This window comes from Perognathus longimembris, chromosome 9 (genome assembly GCF_023159225.1).
Source record: "Perognathus longimembris pacificus isolate PPM17 chromosome 9, ASM2315922v1, whole genome shotgun sequence".
Taxonomy (NCBI): domain Eukaryota; kingdom Metazoa; phylum Chordata; class Mammalia; order Rodentia; family Heteromyidae; genus Perognathus; species Perognathus longimembris.
The window spans coordinates 62,627,845-62,645,775 of NC_063169.1; the positions used below are offsets into that span (position 1 = coordinate 62,627,845).

The window sequence follows — 17,931 nt, forward strand, 5'->3', positions numbered from 1 at the left end:
CTAAGTCGACCAATTCCTATCTCCTCCTTTGGGGGAGTCGCGGGTGATCCGGACGCCCCTAACCCCACAGCCTCCTGCCCTGGGCTAGAGAGCTTTCTTAGTACCTTGCCCACGATTAAACACATGCTTGGTAAGGAAAGAAACACGGGTCTGGAAACGATTCCCCCGGCGCGGTGATTGCCTGAATGCACAAACATCGCCTCATCAATTTCCCTTACCATCCGATGAGGGGAAAGGCGGCGTGGAATGAATGGGAATGAATGCGTTTGGAGCGGCGGGGCGGGGCCGCTGGTGTGTGTGTGTGAGTGTGTGTGTGTGTGTGTGTGTGTGTGTGTGACGCTCCCAGGGACACCGGGAGAGAGGGGGACAAGGAAAACCATCGCACAAGGAACCTTCGATCGGTTCCCTCCTCACCATCCTTCTTCCCCCGGGCAGCGTGGGGCGAAGACCCCGGAGCCCGCGTGAATCCCCCGTCTCCCCGACAGGTGACGGTGGCCCTGGCGTAGCGGGGTCGTTCCGGGGCGCCCAGCCCCTACGCCAGCGCCCTCCACTGTCTACGCGCGCGCGGGTCTCCACCTCCCCGCCCCTCCCCGCCCCCGCGCCCTCCCTCCAGACCCGGCCTCGGGAAAGGGCGCCGGGCGGCGTCTTTAAGGCAGTGTTCCCCCGCCCTCCCGTCCGCCCTCCCCTCCGCCCTCCTCGCTCCGCCCCCTCCAGCGCAGCCCGCGGCGGGGCGCCCCAGCGAGGCCGGGTGGCGCGCGCGGAGCAGGTGCCCGCCGGCCCCTCGCATGCGGCTGCGGGGCGCACGGTGGTAGCGGCGCGGCGCGGCGCGGGGCGGCGCGGGCTGCGCTCCGCCCGCCCCTCCTCCGGGCAGCTCTCGGGCGGCGGGCACGGCGGCGGGCGCGCAGGCGGGGAGATGTCGGTGGTGACGGGCGGCAGCAGCGAGGCGGCCGGCGGGGCCGGGGGCGGCGGCGGGCGCGTGTTCTTCCAGAGCCCCTGCGGCAGCCCGGGCCCCTCCCGGGAGGGCTCGGCCATGGCCTCGGCGGCCGCCGCCGGGCAGGTTCAGCAGCAGCAGCAGCAGCAGCAGCAGCAGCAGCAACAGCAGCAACAGCAGCTGCAGCTGCAGCAGCGGCGGCACCAGCAGGGCAAAGTGACGGTGAAATACGACCGCAAGGAGCTTCGCAAGCGCCTGGTGCTGGAGGAGTGGATCGTGGAACAGCTGGGACAGCTGTACGGCTGCGAGGTACCGGGACACCTACCTGGCCGGGCGGGGCGGGACCCCTGTGCCCCTCGGTGTCCTCGCCGGCTCTGGCTCCCCCCGGGACCCGCGCCCCAAACCGGGCACCGCGATCGCCATGCCATCCCCGGGACGCCCCGGGCGCAGCAGTTGGGGCGCCACCGCTGCCCGGTGAACCACAGCCCCCCCACCCCACCCCACCCCACCCCGGACGGTGGAGGAGGGAGGAGGATTCGGAGGGCCCCGCTTGTCTCCTGGGCGGGCTTTGCTTTCAGACCCAAGGGGAAGGGACTCCCCCCCCCCCGACCCTCATCCCCCCCCCCCAGGTGTGCCAAGCAGCGGTTGGGGGGGGGGAGAGCAAGCCCCTGCCAGGCGTGATCTGGAGAGGGAGCGAGGGGAGAGGACTTTAACCCGCTAGGTGGAGAAGGAGAGGGGTTCTGGGAATCTCCGGAACCTCTTGGTGACTCAATTTCCACATCAATGCTTCCCTTTTCCAGCCTCTCCACCCCCCCGCCCCCCCACACCCCGCGCGAACCCCCACTGTTCATTCATGCCTGCGTTCCCAAAGCTGCACACGTCGGGCTTTGTCGGGGGCGGAGGGGGAGCTTTCTTTTGGGCTTTCCTTCCGGGGATGGGCGCAGGAGCAGAGCTGGGGACCCCCTTGAAGGGTGCCTGGGTGGCCGGGAGAGCAGGCTTGCGGGGTGGGGGCAGCTCTTCTGACCCCCCCCCCCTCCCACGGTGGTTTACCACAGTTCAGGGGCTGAGGTTTGACGCGGGTCTGGTGACACAGATCTATCTTCGATGTAGGGAGATAGGTTGAAAATCAGCGGAAAGAAACCCGAGAAAAATGACGGGAGCGAAGTGATCTCCCGAGAGAGTGGGTAGCAGCAGTGACTGAATGAAGTGTCTGTTTAAGGGAGTTTGCAAAGGGCGAAAAGCGTGGAGGAGATTAATAATTAAGGGTATGGCTTCCAAGGGAAAGCTAGATTTGTGTCCATGTAATTGGTAAGCTTTTCAGCAACAATGAAAGACATTGAACTTCCTGGCTTCCTGGGGGGTGGGGTGGGGGAGGGACGCGATTCACACATTTTATGGTCTATTGTGAACACATTTTTCTTGAGCATTTTTATTGCACGAGGAAACAGCTCCCATGGCTCACGACTGATGACTGATTGATTATGACATAATGAAGCTTGACTGTGTAGTAAGCTTGTAAAAATATATTGTTTTTCCGGCCTAGGTTTTAGAAAAAAGCCAGCTTAATTACATAAATAATAATAATAAAAAATCCTGGCAACAATAAGAAGTGTTCCTTTTTTTTTTTTAATAGTAAGGTTGGGAAGCTCTTTAGAGAAACAATATATTTGACTTAGCTGGAATTATGGCTGGGTGAGTGGATGTGTTTAGTCTCTTTTCTCTTTGTGGAATCCAATATTTTCACTTCTTTCTTTCTTTTTTTTTTTTTTTTTGGCCAGTCCTGGGCCTTGGACTCAGGGCCTGCGCACTGTCCCTGGCTTCTTCCAGCTCAAGGCTAGCACTCTGCCACTTGAGCCACAGCGCCGCTTCTGGCCGTTTTCTGTATATGTGGTGCTGGGGAATCGAACCTAGGGCCTCGTGTATCCGAGGCAGGCACGCTTGCCACTAGGCTATATCCCCAGCCCCTCACTTATTTCTTAATGGCCCTAGTGTTCCATTTTGGGTTTGGAGAAAACATGAATTGATAGAAACACTACTTTTGAAGTTAACGTTTCATTGGGTGTAGGTTGGGAAACTAGAATTCTCACTTAGTGGCTGACAAATTATATATTTTAGAAATTCCTCACTGGGTACTGGTGGCTCATGCCTGTAATCCTAGCTACTTGGGAGGCTGAGATTTGTGGATTGAGGTTCAAAGCTACCCTTGGCAGGAAAAAGCCTGTGAGACTCTTATCCCCAATTAATTACCAAAAAAACAAAACAAAAAGCCAGAAATGGCACTGTGGCCCAAGTGGTAGAGCACTAGCCTTTAGCACAAAAGCTCAGGGACAGTGTCTGGATTCTGAGTTCAAGCCCCAGAATAAGCACCCCCAAAAAGTTGTTTTTGGTTCTTTTTTTTTCAGAATAATTGGGGAAAATGGAAGTTCAAATGTTCACTATTGATTGTGTAGGCTAGGTACATAGTTTAAAGGGTAAATATGACCTTGAATCTTTTTCTTGTACTTTTTTTTCCTTTGTGGTTTAGAGCCACTCATAACAAACAATTTGATGTCTGTGGTGAGATAATCTAAGATTGTCTATGTACATTTCATTAGAGTGTGTAAGCATCTCTCTTTAATTTGTTCAGTGAATGTAGGCTGAAGAGACAGAGATCATTGAGAAGATTACTGGCAATTTGCAATTACTATACTGACTTACACTTTTGCTTAATCATAAAGAAATACATAGAGTTAGGTCTCTGTGGTTAACGCCTATAATCCTGTGTAGACAGGAAGCTGAGATCTGAGGGTTGTGGTTCGAAGCCAGCCTGGTCAGGAAAGCCTGTAAGACTTGGATCTCCAATTAACCAGCAAAAAGCCAGAAGTAGAGATGTGGCTCAAATGGTAGAGCCTAGACTTCAGTAAAAATGCTAAGCGACTGTACATTCAAGCTCTGAGTTGAAGGCCCTGAGTTCAATATTGGCACATACACCAACAGAATGTCGCCTAATAAGGAGCTAAGTAAAGGGGTGGCTCTTTTTATTTAACCGCTGGAAGGACTCTATGTTTAGCTTTAGTTTTTCTCATCTGGTTGCTGATTCTTGATTATTGCTTTAGTGTTTTAGCAAATTGAAAAGACCCTACCCTGTTATAGTTCCCAACCTCATAAATAAGATTAGCAAGTATCCTTTTTACATTAAAATTTGATAATATTTTCCCCCAATACCTATTGCATGAAATTGGCATAGAAAGCCAACTTGTCAGACTCAAGTTCACCCTAGGCAAAGGCCTAAGTACACCACTGAGTGGGAGAGAAGGTGAACACCTATTGTTTGGTTGTTTGTTTTTGTGTTGGTCGTGGGGCTTGAACTCAGGGCTTGAAAGCTGTCCCTGAGCTTTTGCCACTCAAGGCTAGCACTCTACCACTTTGAGCCACAATATTACTTCTGATTTTCTGGTGGTTAATTGGTGATAAGAGTCTCATGATTTATCAGCCTGGGCTGGCTTGGAACCACGATCCTCAGATCTCAGGTTCCTGAGTAACTAGGACTACAGGTATGAGCCAGAAGAACTTGTACTGGACAAGTCTGTAGTTAAATGACTTGTCCTTTTCAGAATAGAGAGTCCTGTCCTTTTGGAGTGGCTTAAAGTTAGGATGGGAAAGAAGAAATCCACAGACCTGGTTGTGGTTTTTACCTAGCAGCTTGCAGTGGCTAATCAGTTTGATGTGGAGAGTAATTAGACAGACAGTATCTGGGGCATGCATGTCAAGCAGTGCTCTAGGAACTTGGTATGCACTGATTCATTTAGTCTGTGATGAGGGTAGCCTGAAGTATCCTTGTTTTAAAAGTGAGTTAACAGATCAAGAAGGGGAAGTGACTGTCCGAAGCTCACCTTGGTGCGGAGGTGTAGGGCAGGGGAAAAATTTTGAATCAGGCCGTGTGATTCCGAGGCTCCCGTAGAATTGCAGGTCTGTTAGCTTTGCAGAGAGCAAAGGAGGCCTGGCGGAGCACATGTTTCAATACTTAAAATCACGAATAAGTCTACAGGCATGTATACAAATTTGTTCTACCTACCTACTTTGACAACTCTATCTTCACCATGACCCAAAAGGCTGGGTTTGAATTTTGAGTTCTCCTTTCCCAGAGCTCAGAACTAAAAAGCAGTTAAGAAAATCTGCCTCCAGCCCAGGTGTCACTTTGATTCCCATTCCTGGCACAAAACCCACTGGAGAAGGGCATTAAGTGCACCTACGTGACAAGTCTTCGTAGACATTTTCCAGCTACCCTTGACCATGCTTCTGCCTTGCACATCTGAGAGGAGCCTGCTTGTGTCCCAGAAACTATTGGTTATTGATTGACTAAGAACAGTTGGGGGGATACTGGCTGCAGATAGGGGGGTCTCCTTGGTCCTAGACAGCCTTCTGGAAGGCATTGCACGGCAGGAGTGGAAGCCAGGGCCTCAGGCAACGGGGCCATTCTTTTTTTTTTTTTTTTTTGGCCAGTCCTGGGCTTTGGACTCAGGGCCTGAGCACTATCCCTGGCTTCTTCCCGCTCAAGGCTAGCACTCTGCCACTTGAGCCACAGCGCCACTTCTGGCCGTTTTCTGTATATGTGGTGCTGGGGAATCGAACCTAGGGCCTCGTGTATCCGAGGCAGGCACTCTTGCCACTAGGCTATATCCCCAGCCCCCCATTCTTTTTTTTTTAATTATTATTTTTTTACATCATATCACTAAGACTTTTGGATACATAGATAAATGTTTTCACTAAATCTTAAGATGATTATTTACCTAGTTCTTTTTCATTGTATCTTATAGGAAAGCATGTATAGATAATAAGGTTTGTAGCTTGGGATTTGCTTGTACTAGATTCAATCTGCATCCATATGTAGGGATTTCTGTTTTAAGAAGAGGCATTTTCATCTCTCTTCCAAACCCTGACTGTTTTTAAGAACATCTGAAATCTGACATAATGTCTCCTCTGACAAGTATTGCAAGATGGTTTACTGGATAAGATGTGTCAGTTTTTTTCACTCTTTCCCAGCGTCAAGATAACATCTGTACTTCCAGTTTTGCAGTGTAGTTTTACTTTGGAAATAAAAGGAGACTGCTAAGCTCAAATTAATTGAACGCCAGGAGCAGCCTAGCTGTAAACATCTTGCTTGGGTGCTGAAGTTTAACACTATGTTTTTGTGACTCCATTTGGGGAGTCTTCCTTTTGCTTTGGGTATCTGCCTTTCGAAAAGTGTTTCATGGCTGGGCTGATGACCCATGCCTATAATCCTAGCTACTTGGGAGTCAGAGGTAGGCCGATTGTGGTCAGTCTCGGGAAATGCAGAAGAGGCTATCTGAAAAACAAACTAAAAAGCAAAAAGGACTGGGGACATGACTCAAAAGGTTGAACACTTGACCAGCAAAAATGAGGCTCTGAGTTCAATCCCCTATTTTTGGTCTTGCCTGATTCCGTATCATCCTCATCCTAGGAAACTTTTTGAATTTTTGATGGTGACACGAAAAGAAATAGCCCTTAGATTGCTGCCTGATACATGCTCAGACATGTGGGTGGATATATAGAAAGAGATTCACAAAGCGCCACTGAGTGGGACTGTGTATGCCAAAGAAACACATTATATCTAAAAATATAACCTAATTAATGTTCAAATACAACTTTCTATTCTGTTTTACATTCCAAAAAATGCTGGCTGTGACCTATTAAAATGGATTCCCCAATTCATTTGTGGGCTGAGATCTGCAATGATAAAAATGCCTCAGAAAGGGAAAATCCTAAACATCTGAACTGGAATTAGCTGACATCGCTGGATGCTTTTTATGTGTAGTCCATGTTAGCCTAGGAACCACCTCTGATGCCAGTATTTTATGGATGTGGAAACTGAGGCACAAAGTGGTCATAAAGTGGCCGCCAGGGCCTTCAGATAGGATGTGGCGGAAGAGAGCTGTGCCCCGGAAGAGAAGTGCAGGGGACAGAGCTGGTGGATTTGTTCTCCCAGCATGGCTGCTGTTCCCCTCCCTCTTTTCCTCCTCCTCCTCCTCCTTTTTTTTTTTTCCACGAGCCTACAGAGGTTGAGCCTTTGTGTTTTGTATTAGTTAATTGATCTGTGATTCTTCTGCTGCTACCATACTATTTTTTCATAAGTTAAAAAATTTGTTGTAATGATGAACATATTAATGGTGCTGATGAATGGTTTTCATTGGTTGTCGCTCCTGGGTGCTGTCCCTGAGCTTTTTTGTTCAAAGCTACCTCTCAACCTCTTTGAGCCATAGCTCCACTTCCAGTTTTTGAGATAAGAATCTCACAGGGGCTTTCCTGCCCAGGCTGGCTTTGAACCATGAGCCTCAGATCTCAGCCTCCTGAGTAGCTAGGATGACAGGTGTGAGCCACCAGCGCCTGACAATGAAGGCGGTATATTGTGATCTGGCTGCCCTGCAGGGCCCTGTACTGTCAGGGAGTTTGTGCTTGTTTTGAATGTAGTTTTCTACTTTACATGTAGCATCAAGCTAGCTCTGATGCTTTGTGAGTGTCTCTGCAGACAGGCCACAGCTTGTGGGAGCTCAGCTTGTGGGGTATTTAGTGAATTCCCATTTGCTTATGTATTTAGGGACAGGTTCCCCTCCCCCCAAATCTCCGTAAATTCAGCCTAACTGTCCTAAGGATTAAATTAATCATGTTAAACATCTGTGGATTAAACTGGATACTCCCAGCCACTCAGGAAGCAGAGGATCATGGTCTAAGGCTGGCCTGGGGAAAAGCACGAGACGCTACCTGAAAAAGAAGCCAAAGCTCTAAAAGCGCGGGTCAAGCAGTAGAGCACTTGCTTAGCAAGTGCAAGGCCGTAAATTCAATCCCTGGTGCATCAAAAAGAAAAATGCCTGTGATAAATCGAAATTGCCCAGGTAAGGTTGAGGAGGGAGGTGGAAGAGAAAAGAAACTCCACTCAGTTCTCTTGGAGCCATGATTAGAGAAGTGTGGCATGGGACTAGGACTGCACAGACACTGTGTCTGCTCGTCCAGCAGGTGTCTGAATGTCCTGACGCTCTTAGAGTCCACCTTTCTTCCTGTGCCAAAAGGGTTTATCCTTGTGGTGAGGACGGATGGTAAGACCCAGGTGATACCAAGTTGGTGTGTGATTGTGGGTACTGTTGGGGCCATAACTGACCATCACTGTTTTCTATGAGACAGAGAAAGGGAACTGGGGGTGGGGGAGTGGGGAGGAGAGATCTGTACTCAGATCTGATAGGCGTTAAATTTTGCAGGAGCATGAATGGGTATACTGTAGTCTTTAAATTATCCCTCTCTTTCCTTGATTCTTCATTATCCTTAGTGGATTTAACAATTTGAAGGCAGGAGCCATCTTAATTTTTTATTACAGATGTCCCTAACAGAGTACAGTCAGTTCTTCAGCCTTTAGGGATTTGTTTGCATGCATGGAAAATGGATCAACCCTCAAGAAATATTTTGCAACTGATTCAGGTTTTAGTAACCTATAAATCAGCGGGTGATGTTTCTGTATCACACAGTGGCTAGGAAAAAGTGTTCTATTGTTTTGTTCTTAGGATCTATATAATACACTTGCAGCATTACTGTTCTATTTGAGCATTGTTGCAAAATACCTTTAATTTCATTGACTTCCTTGTTCTAGATAGGAATGTAATGGTACTTGGTAGGTGATTTGTTTGTAAGCTTAGATTGAGAGAATACTTGTGGAACTTTAACCTTTGCTGAAGTCTCCCTGCCTCTCTCGTTCTTCCTTTGTTCTAAGGTGAATCTTCCATACTAGGTTTGTCTGGCAAGCTCATCTCTAGTGCATGATTGCTTCTGGTGTCTTCCTTCCCAACCACACACAAGCCTGTCTAGTTCCCAGCTCTCTTCCAATGTTCTTCTCTTTCTAGTTAATGAGAGGCACAAAGTTTGAATTGATTTGTTTTGCAGGTAATCTATGCTTTGTTGGCACGATTTAATTTTGTAGCTTACTTTCTTCTCTCTTATTCCCTGCACTTGACTATTTCAAACCTTGGTCTGTCTTTTTCAGGTACTGTCCTGTTGCCTTCCTTCCTCTTAGCTGCCAGCCTCCCCAGACAATTCCTTCTGTTGATGCTGCTTCTTAGCTGTGCTGTCAGCCTCCCTTTCCACTTGAGCTTTCCATTCAAAGTACTTGTCAGCTGGCATCTTTCTCTTCTGCTAAAAGCCACCACCACTATCTTGTTTCCCATAGTCTATCATGTGTCTTTCCCCTTTCTTTCCTATTTACTTTTCTAGAAGCTCTTTCTCCACTCATGTTACACATCTATATATATATGATAGGCCACCATGGCTGGCCTGAGGACTGACCTTAGCTATGAATCCAGTGGCTTTGTTTGGTGGGTCTTTCTTTGACTTGGCCTTCTAAACATTAGGTACCTCACCAATGTCTATTGAAGTCTTGGCCCCTTGGTGACAGGCCTGTCTCCTGGTTCTCACCCTTCTGGGGTTTTCTCTGCTGCCTCCTCAGTGCTGTTCTTTCTGGATCCCTGGGCTCCTGTTCACCTGTCTTCTTCTTGTCTTTTGTTCCCATGTGCTCTTTCTGGGTGACATGAATATATTCCCTTGCCTTCAGCTGATATCTCTCTGCTGGCAACATCTGGTTGCATAGTTTTAGCCCTGATTTGTTTTCTTTACTTTTCTTGTGATGAGGTCTTGCTGTGTAGCTCAGGCTGGTCTTGAGCTCTGAATCCTCCCGCCTCTATCTCCCAAGTGCTAACTACTAGAATTGCAAGTGTGTACCACCGTGCCTAGTCCCTGATTCGCTTTCTGCAAGGGTCTTACCTTGTTCTACAGATCTGCTCCTCTTCTTCACCTCCTCCTGTGTGTGTTGGCCAGTGCTGTTGCTGCTCAGTTGTTCCAGGGCACTATTGTGTGGTAGCCTTATCTCTTGCTTCTTCAGTCCTAGTAACTCCCCAGCGTAGGTAAACAAACTGGGGTACAGGAAGCTTCAGCTGCAGGTGCTGGTCAGAGGTCACACACCCTCATTTTTGGTGCAGGGCCTCTGGCTGCACCTCCAGCTTCCTCTTGTCATAGTACTTCAGGAAAGCCAACTCAACATGCCACTTCCTGAGTGTTTTCTGGGATCCCAACAAGGTGTCCTGCCCCCTCCCTCACCATCTTGAGGGCGGCATGAGCACCTTAGCGCTTCTCAAGTCGTTTGTTCCTTTCCCCTTCCCCTCAGCTGGCATCTCCAGTACTCAGCTGTGGCCCGACGCACTTCCCCCACTTCTGGCCTCTTTACCCGCCCGCCTGTCACCTAGTTTTCAGGCTGGCTTTGGGTGGAGGCTCCTTCAGGAAGGCCCTGCTCCATCTCCCAGTGGGCAAGAAGACAGGCACTTTTTCTGTAGCGTCTCCCGCTCTTGCCACACTTTTGGGAGGGTGGAGTTGGGTGTCGTTTTGCAGCCCCAGCAAATTGATCTTCCCTATGGATTTCGGATGATCCTGCTGTGGACTGACTACCTCTCCATAACTCAGCTCTCTCAAGTGATGGTGTTTGGGGGTGGGGCTTTTCAGAGTGCTTAGTGTTAAGTGAAGCCATGAGAATGGGGCCTTAGAAAGTGATAAAGGGACCAGAGTCCTGTCTCCCTGACATGGGAAGACACAGCAAGAAGATGGCCATGTGCAGTCCACAAGAGAGCCCTCCCTAAGGTCCATGCTAACAACCTGATTTTGGTTTTCTAGTTTCTAGTATAATGAGAAATAAGTATTTGTCATTTAGTCCCCCTCTGTGCAATGCAGTCATAGCATCTGGAGCAGACCAAGATGGTCCTGTATCCAGTGATGGTAGAAGGAGGCAGACACTGGTCCTTCTGGCATCTGGGCTCCGTGATGTGCATTCCAGAAATGAACTGCATGAATATAATTTGGGTCAGCCTGTGTCGAAACCTGCTCTTCCACTGTCAATTGGAAGTTACAGTTTCTTTTTCATGGCTGTGAATTATAACTGCGCAGTCCTTTGAACCTGGACGCTGAAGGGAAGTTGTTATGAAATAAGGCACCGGTTCCTGGGTGGAGAAAAGTCTTCAAAGTAAGCAATCACTGCCACTCTTGTCTGTGATCTGAAGTTGCCAGCTTGTATGAGGAATCCGTCATCTGATACCATAATTGTTCATTTCTTTGGGAGTGGAAATGCTTGCTTGTGCTAAGAGGTGGTGAGTGTTTTTTTTCAGCTGCAGATAAGCTCCTCAGTGACAGGCTCGCACAAGTCTTGATAGAACAAGTACTGAAAGCCCTGATTCCTATGTTGACTGTGAAGTTCAGGCCAATGAATTCTCACCAGGTTTTTCTTAGTCAGCACTGGCATTATGGAAATCTGTTCCACCAAGGTACAACTTAAGAAACAGAAGAGACCAGAATATAGATGTCTCACAAGTATCATTGAAAGCGACCAGAGTAGGGCATTTCCCTTCCAAAGACTCCGTAGGGAGAAGTGTGGAACGAGCAGTGGGTGGTAGGGATAGTAATTCATCCATCCATCCATCTACTCACTGATTCATATATCCATTTATCCAGCAACTTATTCATTCATGCATCCATTTATCCACCCATCTACTCATTCATTCATACATCCATTAATTCATTTATTTACTCATTCATTGTTTATTCTTCCATTAATTCACTCACTCACTTACTCTTCCCTTCATTCATCCATTATTTCACCCACCCATTTGTTCACCCAGCAGATACTTACATAAGGAAAGAAAGGGGGATTAGAAGGCTTTATCCTTCTAAACTGTATAAGGGGAAAATGGAAGAAGGTTGCAGTGTATCTTTTTCGTTCCTTATCTAGCCACATGGTATTGGCTGAACATGCAATTGCTTTGCAAGTTGAAGGTTACACACTCACTTTTCTTTGAGCAGTGCTGGGATCAAAGCTGGGCCCTTGCATGTGCTAAGCATCTACTCTCCCTCCGAGCTACATCCACCCCTAGTCCTCTAGAAACTCTCTTTATTTTTCTTTATATTTTGTATTACTGGTGTTTGAACTCAGGGCCTCATGCTTGGTAGGCAGGTACTCTACCACTTGAGCTACACTTCTGGCTCTTTTTGATTTAGTTATTTTTCAGACAGGGTCTTACCATTTGGATTGACCTTAGACTTTGATCCTCTCACCTATACTTCCTGCATAGTTGGCATGAACTGCTGTGCCAAGCCCTAGGACTTAACGATACAGTGTGCATTTTGTCCTTTGCATTTGAAGTGAACAGCTATTACCTTTCACATGATAGAAGTAAAGCTTTTTTTTCCCCTAAATAATATGTGACCCCCCCCCCCCAACTTGTCTTGCTTATGTTAGTGGATATTTTTTTCTTAGATCCTCAGCCTCTGTGGCCAACGATTTGTTAATATCAGTAATGAACTTGATTTATTTCTGTTAGTATTAATGGAATCAAATGTCCCTGAAGCCAAGGAGGTAAGGACTGAAGTTTCAGCTTGGTAAAGATAGCTTTTCCTGCTTTGTCCTTGTGAGCTAGTACTCCACAATTCTAACTAGTCAACTGGTTTTCTTACGTTTGCAGTGGGGTACGGCAGCTCTCTGACAAGTCAAAAGAAAATGAGTCATTGATTTGGTGTTAAAACATGATTATACTTGCTGTAATGAAAACACCCTACAAATATTACACTAAAAGAAAACAACACGTACTGTCTCTGCTAGACAAGTGCCTTTTGTTAAGCTAAATATTCCATTTCTTCACCAAACCCCAGGAGGTTCAGCATTTGGTAATCTTATGCCAGAAGCAGTTTATATGGGCAGATGTTTAGCTAATGAAAATCTGATTGCATTTAGGTAATCAGGCAATTACTCAGTATGGCCTGGGTCTCTGAAAGCATTTAGCTACTGGCTAGATCTAACCAGACTATATCCAATGAGTGACCCACCATAGGTTTGAGTTAACTCGTCACTTTGAAGATGAACAAAATGAGGAGCTAGTTTTATCACTGACATCCCACTGTAAATGGTGGAGGAGGCAAGGAATGTAGTACTTAAAATGTTTAGAAGAATGGAATTTCGCTATGGTGTTGACCTACCTCTAACTGGAGTACGGGGTACACAGGACATACACTGGGTGTGCACCTCAGCCTTCCTCTCCAGGAACCCAGTCTTGTGAGCTGTCTTCTTCCCACTGGCCCCACTGCACAAAAATAGTCACTGGGATGTTTCTCCATTTGGCTCCACTTCACAAGTAAATCTCTACCGACCGTCACAATTCTTTATGTTTCACAGTAGGTGTTGTTCTCGAAGATGAGCCCTCTCATCTCCTTGGGGAGGGACACCCCCCCCCAAAAAAAAGATGAGGCAGCCACTTCCATCCAATTTTTTTCAGCTTTTGAGCTGCTCTTCAGTCACTGTCCTAGGTTGATTTAGATTTCTTCGTTGGAACAATCTAGTCCTATCAGGAGTGCTTTGAGCATTACTAATATTAAAAATCATACCTGGAAAATACCAGGATATTTATGAAAGTGTCATTAGTAGCATCTACTGTCCTTTTTTTTTTTTTTTTTTTGGCCAGTCCTGGGCCTTGGACTCAGGGCCTGAGCACTGTCCCCGGCTTCTTCCTGCTCAAGGCTAGCACTCTGCCACTTGAGCCACAGCGCCGCTTCTGGCCGTTTTCTGTATATGTGGTGCTGGGGAATCGAACCTAGGGCCTCGTGTATCCGAGGCAGGCACTCTTGCCACTAGGCTATATCCCCAGCCCCTCTACTGTCCTTTTGCCATAATAATTTTGCCTTGTTAGTACATACATTCAAATTAAATGTGTGTGTGTGTGTGTGTGTGTGTGCTCTGCTACTGGGGCTTGAACTCAGAATCTGAGCACTATTCCTCAGCTTTTTCACGCAAGGCTGGTGTTCTACCACAATTGGCTTTTTGGTGGTTAATTGGAGATGAGTCTTTCTTGAGATAATAGACTTTCCTGCTCAGGCTGGCTTAGAACTGCAATGTAATCTTCAGATCTTAGCCTCCTAAGTCGTTAGGATTACAGCTATGAGCCACTGGCACCCAGCTAAAGGGTTTTTTTGATGACAAAAAAGGGTAGAGGCATAGGATTTTTTTTAAATTTAATTTTTTGGCTTCCCCATCAGGTTTTAGGAATACAGAATAATCAGTGCTTCAGAATGAAAAGTATTACCACTTTGCTGGAAGAGAATTACCTTCCTGCAACATAAGGTGTGTCATATTTGTGTTGTTAGATAACTTACACTGGGGTAAGTCTTCTTCGTGTGTCTAGAGAAGATGCTAGAGCAATTCATAATGGACATTAATGGTGCTTTTTATGGTGTCATAGATAATAAAAAAAACTATTTTGTGAAATAAATGGATATCTCTTTTGTAAAAGAAGAATTCTAAAGCTATTTTTAAAAAGGGGTGGGCATGTGTATCCTACCCTTTTTGTAGTGATGGGTAAGAAAAGGGCATATTTTAAGTCTCTTTTGCTGTCATACTGACTACTAAAGCCTGGGCAATTTGCCTTGTGCTTCTAGAGGCTGAGAAGTTTATGGTCCTGGTGCTGGCACCGGGCAAAGCCTTCATATGGCACCAAGACCTAGGAGAAGGGCAAGTGAGCATGCACAGAACAGACAGGGGATTGTGCATGTGAGAATCTAGATAGGTTCTAGGGGGAGGGGTTAAATGTTGGGAGGAGACTTGCTCATTCCTCTATGGCACACTGCCCAGACACTAAGTGGTCAACAAATATCAACTGACTGATAGATGGGCCTGAAACCACCTGTAGTAGACAAATTCTTTGTCAGAAGGACTTAGACTCAAAGAAAAGATACTGAGGTTTTGTTCTAGAGAAGGATTTCCTAGACTACTTTTATTTCTTCAGCAGGCATGAATATGGTTTTGGACTAGTGCTGTTGGTCAAAGTGTTGGGGAAGGCCAGTTGACTTTAGATCATCTGCCTGACAGAGCTACCTGACTGTTGAGCCAGTTAGCTGTTGAATATATATCTTATGAGCAAACTATGTGCCAGGCATCAACTAGGACTGGAATAATGGGATTCCTTCCAGAATTTCTATTTTTAGTTTTAGAACAGTTGTTGTTCCTTTCTTTGTAAGTTAAGCACTCAGTTCAGGGAAGGGAATTTGGGGCATTTTCTCTTGTTTCTGAGATGGCTTTGTTTTGTTATAGTTATTTAAAAATTGTGTGTGTGTGTGAGAGAGAGAGAGAGGATGAGAATCTGGGTAAACTACAAACTAGAGTTTTATATGCTACTCTCAGAGTATTTTAAAACAAATAAAGCCTACGAAAGAAATTTTTAAAAAGATAGGATTTTATACAGTGGATTCATTGAGCACGTAAATATTGTCTTCATAGTCTTCTTACTTTCAAAACTGAGTGCCAGAGCAGAGACCGAGGCTGGGGCCATAGAGAAATGGGTTTCCAGGGCTCAGTGTGGACTTGAGATGTGCCCATCAGAACCCATCAGGCGATACTGCCAAGTGGCTCACGGGCTTCATTCAGACTGCCATTCCTCCTGGAATTGGTTCATCCATTGGAGAGCAAAAGAACCTTAGGGGATGCTCCTGGTGCCAGTATCTTCACCAGAGCTTCTCTGCTCTGCTCCTGCTTCCTTTGGTGAGGCGAAGCGGGCGTGGCAGGGAGCAGTAGGCAGGGACTCTAGCTGGGCCAGCCACCAAGCTTTGACAGTTGGAAGATGGAGCTGCCTCTATCAGCCCCTCTTGTCCACCTCTGCCTATGTCTTCTTGCCAATTTCAGCTGCTCCAGAGCCTTTTATGGGCACTGCAAAAGGCAGCCAGGGAGCCGGTTCCATCTCAGGAAAAGAAATAGATTGCCGAGGGACCGAGGGCTCTAGATTGACTGACGATGGCTTCTGTGATTGGTCATTGATTCTCTTCTCTGTTTAGCTTGATATCATCTCTAGTGTCTTTACGTTTTGAGTTTATTTGTTCAACTTTTCATTACTATAGAGGTGATGTACACAGAGGGGTTACAGTTATATAAGTCGGGTAAAAAGTAACATTTCTTTTTGGACAATGTCACCTCTTCCCTCGCATTCTCCTAGATTTCCCCTCCCTTCCCCACCCACAAGTTGAATTGTTTATTTTATATAGTTAGGGAAACAGAACCACAAATTCTGTCGTTCCAATGTTAGGGAACACGTGGAGATTTGAAGAGAACAAAGAGTAGGCTTGAGGAAATCCTGGAACGGTGTACTTTACTGGAGGGAGCTGCTCACTCTTACTTTGACGCGATCCTGAGGAATTTGGTTTTCTGGCTTCTTTCCCTTTGATTTGGGAGCCCTACGTGAGGCTGCTAGGTGGAAGGAGGGGGGGAAACGCATCTAGAAGTGACAGCTGACAGCCTGACAGTGAGGAGGAGACAGGAGCTATAAAAAGCTCTCAAGAACGGAGCCATTTCCTACCAGGCAAAGTGATCTCGCGCGGCCTGGAGTGTGTGGCTCTGCTGGGCTGTGGGATATTCGATAGTGGTGACCTGAGCTGAAGGAAACACTGCACTCATTGCTAGCTCTGTGGCAGAGGCAGGTGTGCGAGGCGGCCGCGCTGATTTGCACACAGTTAAAGTGTTGGTTATCTGAAATCATTTGCTTCTGCAGAACTGTTGCTCTCCTCTGGCACATGCTAGATAACCTTTAAAAGCACCTGTGATACAGAAGTCAACAAAAGAAACAAAAAAACCAGCTTCTTTCCTTACAGGCTTGACTTAGGGTAAGGAATTTGAGGTTTGCTTCTCAGCACAAAAAAGCTTTTATGCAGGGAGGTGAAATTTTATCTGTCTGTCTATCCAATCATCTATCTTATTCTGTGTGTAATAGGATGGGGCTTGACATTAGAGCCTAGGCACTGTCTCTTAGCTTTTTCCTCTTAAGTCTGGCATTCTATCACTTGAGCCACAGCTCCACTTCTGGCTTTTCGCTGATGAACTGGATATGAGTGTCACAGAGAACCAGGTGCAGGTGACTCATGCCTGTCATCCTAGCTACTCAGGAAGCTGAGATCTGAGGATTGTGGTTTGAAGCCAGCCAGGAAAGGAAAGTCTGTGAGACTTTCAACTCCAATGAACTGCTCAAAAGAGCCAGAAGTGGCTCTGCGGCTCAAGTGGAAGCGTGCTTCATCTTGTGCAAAAGAAGCTGAGACAGTGCCCAGGCCCAGAGTTCAAGCCCCAGGACCAGGAAGAAAAAAAAAAGGCTGGCTTCATAGCAGGATCTTCACATCTCAGACTCCCGAGTAGCTTGGATTACAGGTGTGACCCACCGGTGCCTGGCACAATTCTTCTTCCTGTATGCTCATTGAGGCGTTGCCTCAGTCCCAGAGACAGTCACCAGAGAACTGAGGCACTGAGGAGGCAGAGCCGGATGGTGCTGCAGACCTTAGGGTCTCATGCACACCACTTTCTCGGCTCAAATTCAAGACAGTCCCATGAGGAGTCTCACTCATTCCATTTCCAGGGTCTCCCCTTTATCTCCCCAGTATCTCAGAGGTTATTCGTTCTCTCGGGATCCCGTTCACCCTCTGGAGCCTCATCTCACAGCTTATCTCCATGTAGCTTTATTTTAGGCAGAAACAAATGTGTGCATACTCAGCAATTCTCACACTCACCTAGCTTTATTAAAGTATAATTGACAAATGAAGCTTAAATATATTTGCAGTGTGAGCCTTTTATATATATATATGCACGTATATATACATACATATATTTATATATATGAATGATTAAGTCAAAGTAACTGGCGCACTTTTAATATTTGTAAATCAATTGAAAAGAAACGCTACAGCATCATCTACCTGGTAGATCATCATCTACTTTCCATATGCTGCCTATGATGTGGTTTCTTGTGTCCTTGCATCTGACCTTCGCAGTTTGACTGTAAGTAAGCTTCTAGAGGATCACAACTTTGTTTAACTGATGTAATGGTCCTCTCGAAATCCTGCCAGATATTCATCGGTCAGTCAATATGTTTTAAAGAAGTATAATTACCCTAAGGATTGTTTATTGA

The 17,931-nt window shown here is 46.6% G+C and overlaps 1 protein-coding gene across 1 annotated transcript in view; it reads left to right on the forward strand.

Annotated features, from left to right (window-relative positions):
* Window positions 1-749: 749 nt before the first annotated feature.
* Ppp1r14c (protein phosphatase 1 regulatory inhibitor subunit 14C) overlaps window positions 750-17,931 on the forward strand; it is a 59,302-nt gene continuing 42,120 nt past the window's right edge. Inside the window, exon 1 of the mRNA XM_048354279.1 lies at window positions 750-1,240. Coding sequence (XP_048210236.1) covers window positions 914-1,240 — 327 coding nt within the window. The 5' untranslated portion in view covers window positions 750-913. The remainder of the gene's footprint in view (window positions 1,241-17,931) is intronic.